The sequence below is a fragment of the Vigna unguiculata genome, chromosome 6, assembly GCF_037176805.1.
Source record: "Vigna unguiculata cultivar grain cowpea cultivar isolate G323 ecotype 2 chromosome 6, ASM3717680v1, whole genome shotgun sequence".
Lineage (NCBI taxonomy): Eukaryota > Viridiplantae > Streptophyta > Magnoliopsida > Fabales > Fabaceae > Vigna > Vigna unguiculata.
This window is the reverse complement of record NC_140797.1, coordinates 48,832,277-48,840,706: the sequence shown is the minus strand read 5'-3', so window position 1 is coordinate 48,840,706 and position 8,430 is coordinate 48,832,277. Positions and strand designations below refer to the sequence as shown.

General features: G+C 33.2%; 1 protein-coding gene across 1 annotated transcript; it reads right to left on the bottom strand.

The window, feature by feature from the left end:
- Positions 1-241: 241 nt before the first annotated feature.
- Positions 242-7,491, bottom strand: LOC114189084 (protein RAE1-like). The gene is made up of 11 exons (XM_028077791.2): positions 7,326-7,491; positions 7,151-7,237; positions 6,987-7,064; positions 6,098-6,291; positions 5,299-5,440; positions 3,751-3,831; positions 3,258-3,386; positions 2,187-2,264; positions 2,020-2,091; positions 653-733; positions 242-565 (listed from the first exon to the last, which is right to left on the bottom strand). Exons 1-11 carry the CDS (start codon positions 7,374-7,376, stop codon positions 515-517), a joined length of 1,044 nt encoding a protein of 347 aa, XP_027933592.2. The 5' UTR covers positions 7,377-7,491; the 3' UTR covers positions 242-514.
- Between the last annotated feature and the right edge of the window lie 939 nt (positions 7,492-8,430).

Sequence of the window (8,430 nt, the reverse complement as noted above, 5' to 3'; positions counted from 1 at the left end):
AGTTGTATTATATATATATATATATATACACCCCAAGAGGAATCCACTTCTTCTAAGAGGACGTTTAAAGAGTTACTACAAGGTGAATGGCATTTATAGAGAGCAATTCTCCCTGTCCTCTTTGAAATTTAAATAGTTAACACGAAAGAAGAGACGTGAGAAAAAAATATGTAAAATTTAAATTTTTTACTTTTTTACTTTCCAAAACAATATAATACGCTATAAAAAAAAATAAAAAATCTGTAAAAATAATTATCCTAAAATTATTTATTCAAACAGAAAAGAACACAAACCTTCCAATGTCTAACAGCGCAATGAAAACTTTCGGTGCTTCACTGTAGAAGTCAAAACGCCCTTGATATTAAAACAGCTAAAACACAACAAACCACACATTATATACATATTTTTAGCACTAATTAGTAGATAATTTCTTGCAAGTTTTAACCAGCCCATTCAACTTCTATACTTTGGCTCCATTATATACATATTCCATTATCCCGGAGCAGGATCTTCTCTATTTTCTGCCAGTAGCACCAATGCGCGGTTTGCCCTTGACTTCAGATTCCTGCATTTCATATCAATATAATTTGCGCATCATCCACATATAATTAAAGGATAATTTCTTTTAGAAAGGGATAGCCAAACCAAATACCTGAGGTAAATGCAGGAAAATGTAGGTCTTTGCTGTTGCAGGATTAGAATTTTCAGCCCCTTTACTCCAATCATAGCAGACCTAAAGCAAGATGTCAATGTATTAAATCCACATGTTTTGAACCATGAGTTCATAGAAATACTTCCGATGAGGTAAAAGATAAGACAGCTAGAATACCTAATTTTGAAATCAGAATCATTCTATCAGCAAATTACGAATCATATCAAGAATTTAATTGCCAGATAGAAAGTAGAACAATGCGACAAAATTTCTATAATAAAAATAATATTACGGAATATTCAATTAACAAATTTTCTATGGCTCTGTACTGTATGCCACAGTAGCCATAGTCATCTTTAGAAGATGGAGGGCATAAAGATGGATTATCGAGAATATTCAATTACCCAATTTAAGTCATAAACAGGATTCAATATTGAACATCATGACATTTTGTGTAATCCATGTAGCTAACCCCACCTAGAGAAAATTGAAGACATGGATAGATAGCCATGGGTTAAAAGTGAAGACAAGTCTGTTATGTGAAGATTCTGATTCACTTTTTTTCACACTTATTAATCAAAAAATACAATTGTGAACTTATAGCCTGAAATTTGGCTTTCGGATTCCAAGCCTTAAAGTCTACTAATTATTAGAAATCAAGGCACAATAATAACCACTAACTCCTGACCTTTCCACTCTAAAACTGCTAACACGTTAACTCTAAAAACCCAAAGGTGCTAATCAATCCATATGGTCGAATGCATCACCCAAACTAGACCAGTGACTATTAGGCTTGGTTTTTGTTGTTGATGACTTTAGATATCTATACTAGAAGATTGCCATTATGTATCATGATCCCTTGTCTTCTAACTACCTATCACAGAAGATTATCGTCATGGATCATAATCCCTCATGTTCTCCCTAATTAGCTTTTATCAATATAGCAAGCAAGTAAAATGACGTTTGGTCCACACCACCCCCAATCCTCAAGAAAAAACCGTATTTTATAAAGATAAACCTCTAGATTGCATTTTTTTGAACCATGCTTCTCGAAAGCAAAGTCCATCAACAAAATTAAGACATCCGCTGGCAAATTCTTTATCCAAGTCACTGGTTGTTTTGCTCTTTAGTATCTATTTTAAAATTTACAAATTATATTGCATCTTAACATCCTCTCACACTTAATGGTGTGCTGAAGTCAAGGGTGTTTTGTAAGGTATTCTCACAATAAATTGAAACAAGGAAAAAAAGTTATGCAGCAAAAAAAAGAAACCCAATCATCACTAGTATACGTGCATAACTCTAAACAGGTGTAAAACGAATTTAACAAAGATGAAAATTTATGCAGAATAGTAAGGTGGGCATACTGAGTAAGCAAATATTGAACCGTCACTATTGAAGGTGCTGCAAGGAATAGGTTGGTTGCATCTCAACATGGCCTGAAATAATGTGAGTTTGCATTAGATAAGTAATTGGCCAGAAAATATCACTACAATAAGTGTTCGTTAGGAGCTGATGATAAAGATGAAGTAACCTTGAGCCTCTGTTTACTATCCTTATCCCAAAAATTGAAAGCACCATCCGAACCAGCAGTTGCAAATGTGTGGTGTACCTTAATAGAAAAATATGTAAGAATGATGATACACTAAAGTGGACAAACTTTGTCAGTGATTCCTGGTGTCCATTGGGGCCAGAAGCAAGCAGAAATTGTGAATATATGTGAACAAACACCAAATAAACATTTGTACTAGATATGCTATATAATTTTAGGGAGACCATCAAGATGTAAACAGCACTCAACAAAACAGTACACTGGCGAAAAAAAGAACTGAGCGTACAAGTATCAGTGAAATTTCATAATTAAAGGGCATAGGATACTATATGCTTATTAATTGTTTACACAAAAATGAACTGGATAAAAGATGTCAATACACCATAACCATGGGGCTAAGCATTTTTCAAACTCAAACATTTCAATGCCAATGCACTAACACTTGAAATATTAGTAATTAAAATAAATTACAAGTGTTTTTATTCAATTACAACATGTCGGCATCTAAATTCCATAAATAAACAATGGGACACTTCACTTAAGATATTTGTAATCAAAGAAGTCAGTATTAAAACCAAAAATTGAAAACATAGAATTTTGACAGTTAGTGTTAATGTGTTTCATTTCATGAGAGCTCATATATTCAAAATAACATTTTCAATGAATACAGAAGTATCTTGTAATTTTTTTTTTTCATTATTACGAAACAAAAATGGATCCCCTTAAATCAGCAATAGCAGGAAGATACTACCTTTTCATTCAAAATTTACAAAGTGATTGACTATTTAATAAACTCAGATCAACATAGCAATATATTTACACATATAGTTCAATACTTCAAATTGGATAAAAAAAAATGAGAAAGTAACAAACAATTAAGAATGATAATAACATTACTAAAACAAACAATAAGGAAATCACAACCAGGAATATTTTAACACCAATCATTAATTATAAAAAGTGCAATGACCCAATTGATATTCAAAGATAGTCCAACAAATTAATACAAACTTAAATCAGAATAGTAAAGCACAGGTGGAACATAAATCTTACAGGATGGAAGTTTAAAGAGTTGACCGAGTATATTTCATTCCCCTCTCTGTGGCATTTAAAAGTGAAGTTTTTACCCTGCTGACTATCATCCAAATGATGCACCCCAACTCTTCCTTCTATTGATCCAACCTAAAGCAAGTATATTGTCAGTTTCAACATCCCAAAATTAATCAAACTAGACATGCAACTTATAAATTGATAATTAGACTGAAATGAGAATCGGGGAAGAAAAGTTATGAAAACAAACATAAGTTGGTGTAAAAAGGAAAAGGGACCGAAAGTGGAGAATACTCCCCCATCTGCTAGAGTATGCTATCAGATTTAGGAGTCGATGTAAAAATAGATGAATACAAGCAACCAAAATTGTTCACCGAAGACACTAAATAGGAGCACACCGTTGGGAAACAGTTGAACATTGGTTTTTACTGAAGAATAAGATTACTCAAACGCAGAAAGGAATAAATATCTAAAACAGGTGGAGAATGATGCATACCAAAAAACCTTGTTGATCAGGGAATGCTGAAAGGCACCTTGTTTGATACTTTAAGGGTGAAACAATTCTCTTGAATTCAACCTGTAGCAAATGAACAATGGTCAAAGGTAGGGGACACTAGCAAAAAAAGAAATGAAAGTGAAAAAAAAAAATCAACAGGATGAATAGTTTGTATAAACACATCATATATCAACACATTGATCTAGTCGCAACATATAAAATGCACACAATAGAATATAAAAAGGTAAATGGTCAATAAAATAGTATTCAATTAGGCAATCAATACAGATATCGGTTGAAAAGGTATGATGTTGTCAAGCCCACCAGGTGACTGAAGAACCACTAACGTCCATTCATTTTACATCTACACACATTCCAATACATGAACGCAATCTATGGGTCTTGAATACTTGAGCTGAATAGACGTTTAACAACGTTGAACATCAAATCAACCAACTATATATATAGTTAATTGATTGTCCTACAGTGAAGCACACAGCAGAAGAGAAAAAGCAATTGCATCTTTGGAGCCAAATTGTGGCTATTTGTTTGTTAGAATGTTCATATAAGAAATGTGAAAAGTACATATGCCCTTGCAAAACCCACCCTCAAAAGTTAGCTATTAGGGGATCCAAATAGTCCACGGGCATCCCATACTACTCCAGTCAGAACCCTTGTTGGTAGCCATTTCCAAAACACTGACAACTAGGCTTTGATACTAGTTGATAAATACTGGGGGTTCCATCATCAAAAGCTATTTATTAGGGTGGAAAAACCAAACACTTAAATACTACACCGAGCATCCCATCCCATACTACTCAATTAGGGACTTAGGCACCACAAATTACCTAAGTTCCTTCCAAAATGCTTGATGTTGGGTTGGAAGTACTTGAGACTAAACTTCTGTTTAAGGTCCTAACAAGCAAGGAAGTACTTGAGACTAAATTTCAGCTAAGTAAAAGATAAGTGAAGATTGCCTCATGCCTGGGCAAAAGTATGTTGGGCTACAAATTATTAAATGTGTGACTTGAGTGACTGACACCCCAGTAGAACTACTCGAGACTAATCTTCTGCAAATAGGTTGTCCTACTTTTGCCCAGTATGATTCCAAAAATGAGATGTCTAAATAAACCATGAACCAAATAAGTTTTTCTGGATATTATGTTAGTGACTCGAGGATGCCTATCGTACTTAGAAGGAAAACTCATTCCTTCCTTTTTACTATTTGAAATCTCTGGCTCCAAACAATCATTGGGAGTATATGAGTGAATATACATCGAATTTCTGGCCCAGAAATTGGGATGTCTCTTCTCTTTCTCCTAGATGATTTATTATTCTCATGTAACTCCTAGTTTCTGCTCCAAACCCTTAATAAATTAATATTTTTATTGTCTAATTAAGCAATAAAAAGAAACAACCCCTTTTTATCATGAAGTCTTGAGATAATATAGTCGTGATATAATAAGTGAATACATAACTAAAAGGTAACACTAATAATGCATAATACCATTTAAGTTGAGATTCGCTAAATTAGACAGAAAGTATTACCTGAGGATTTTGCAAGTTGTAAACTACAAGATTTCTATCAGCAGTGCCAACAACCATCAGAGGATATCTCACTGTCATAGCATAGCAGCGCTCTGGGAGTTGCTGTGTGTGCACTGGATTTGACTGCCTTGTATCCCAGTATCTAAAAGTAGCCACAAAGAGTCATGCGCAAGGACACGACAGAAGAATCAGATCAAGCAAAATTGCAACCGTCATATCATACTTAATCAGAAAGATGTCATAGATCTCAACAGCACAACAAAATACTAAAATATAATGTGCAATGGCATACTATATAAAGATAATACACATCATCTGATCTGTGTGACAAAAACCAGCCGGAAGAACTGATTGGATATAAACAACAAGTAAGAAGAGATTTCATTGTAATGTTCATTAGTTAAAATTCGTGGCAAGCAAAATATTTCCAGAATTCAAATTTATCAAGAATGGCATTTGGATGCTTCAAGATGCAAAAGAACATAGGAAAATAAAATTTTGAAATTGAAATTTGAAACTAAAGTTAGGTATGATATAGCCAAGGAATTCAGCAGTGAAATAGTGGCAAGAATGATCACAAAGGAAGGTAAAACTTTGATACTGTGCTGCAATTAAAGGGACTTAAGTATGGACTAGGGGAAAAAAAAGATCCCTAAATTATAAATTCAAAAAAAAATAAGATGCTCTAAAATATTCTAGGTATAACGTTAATATTATGAGATGTTTTCATATATTCTGATTACTAAAGGTATAATTTAAAAACAAATAGCTGTAAAGGCAGCAATTGCTAGTGCAATACTTCAAAGTCTTGTCCCAGCTTCCAGTGGCTAAGAGATTCATTTCAGGAATCCAAGCAACTTCTTTGATGGGTGCGTCATGCATGGCAACAGTCATTGGTTGGCCTCCGGATAATAGAGGCCACATCTTCACTTGCTTATCACATCCACCAGAGAAGACAGTTGTGCCATCATCTTTCCATGTAGAGCACAAAACCTGTGCAAAGAAATAAATGATGAATTTATGACTTCATAAACTAGTAAACTATTTCTGTTTAAGGAAAAGGTAGAGCAGAAAGATCGTGAAAACCTATTGTCTAAAGATTCAATTGTCAAGAAAAATTGATATAGGATTAAATACGTACTTAGTCCCTAAAAAATAAATCTTCTACTTTTGGTTCCTCGTCTAAGGAAATGTGCCAAGAAATCTTGAGATTCAAAAACATGTATAACATACATACGAATATTGTAGGACCAATGCAACCCCTTACCTTAGGACACTGAATGAAAAAAATGAACTTTTTTTATTAAAAAGTATTATCAATGCACTCCAAAAATAATTCAAATGCAACCACGATGTTAGTCCAACAAGGGTTCTACTTATCAATTCCTTAACTAGTGCCCATACAGGGATTGTTTGCAAGAACCATACCTTAATATGAAAAATAAGCAACCATACAAGGCCAGTTACATCTCCATTCAAATGCAGCAATAGACTTCATTTTAAGCAGACGGAAATCATTGTCAAACCTCTATGTCCTAATCATGATAATCTTCAAGTCCTACCAAATTAACCTCGCACAGGTACCAGAATAGTAATTCATGAAAATAAATACATACATGCACACACACATAAATAGTAAGGAGACATGAATGAACGATAAGGTGATAACTAAAACTAAAATAGCTTACTGGATGATCGTGCGTTATAGAAGCCTTGGGGACAGTGGCGACATTTACTCCATTCCGTGCTACCTCCCAGCAACGAACCTGCAAAAGATTGCTCATAAGCCTCTCCAAGTGAGATGTTTCACAATGAAGCTTAAAAGAGAGAGAAATAAGTGAGAAAGAAAGACCTGATTGTCCCAAGAAGTGGCTACGAGGAAGTTGGCTTTGGGACTGAAACTGAGACTGGAGACAGAATCAGTGGGAGGCTGATTCACCTGCAAAATTCACCAAGAAACCAAGAAAACTCGCACACTGCACAACATAACAATATGTTTCTCGTAAACGGGAGTGGAGATCGTGTACCTCGAAGGACTTGTTCGGGTTCGGATTAGTGTTGGACATGAAATTGGACATTTGCAAATTTTGTCTCAGAAAATTTTGCAGAGAGATAGAAAGAGATACCGTGTTCGTAGTTTGGACTTTGGAGGGAGTTGGTTTGTTGGGTGGGGAGAGAAAAACGTGAAAGAATGGGTTTTGTGTGGGTAAGGGCAGGTGTAGGACTTAAATACTACGACCTAGCGTTATTACCACGCTTGCTTTTGGGCTCTAACTAACTGCCGTTAATCTTTTTATTATGGGCCTAAATATTTTGCTTTCTTGATCATTAAGTTTATTTAAAAAAAATTGGGTCAGGTTTACTAGTGTGGACTATATTTAAATGTTTAATATTAACATTTCAAAAAGGTAAATTATGAAAACAAATTTCTAATCAATTTTTTTTTAAGATCATAGCCACTATTTAAAAAAATTATTTATCAATTATATCACGTGATGTTAGGATTATTGAATATGTCAATAAATCAATAAATTTGATATAATTACTAATTTTAAATTTGATATAATTACTAAAGGTGTATCGTTGTAGACTCGCACCAGCCAGAATTATTCTTACTCTGATTTTTTTTTTTTTTTTTTTATAGTTTGTAAAGTGCGACTAGCCATGTTAGATTATATTTGAAGGAATACTATTATACATATTGCGTTTTGTTTTTAATTTGCATTACTTATTTATTGTTATAATTGATATTTCTTTCCTATTATTAAGCATTGCATTTTCTATTTTATAATACAAATAACATTATATTTTTCTTAATTTATACAAAATTGTAAACTTATTAATTTGGTGTATTTAGAATGACAAATAAAATTTCAACCCATTCTCATTTTGACAAAAATTTGTTGAGAATATTTACTTAATATATTTTTTTATTAGATAATGATATTTGACACCCTTCAATTATCTATTTTGATATTCTTTTAGTGGTATGGAGATCTAAGGATTATTAGAGTGATTAGTTAACACTGTGTCAAAAAGAGTAGTCAAAATATCATTATCCTCTTTTATTTAAATTAGTTTTTAAGAACTATTTCAATTTAAAATTTAATTATAATTTTATATTGAGATTAA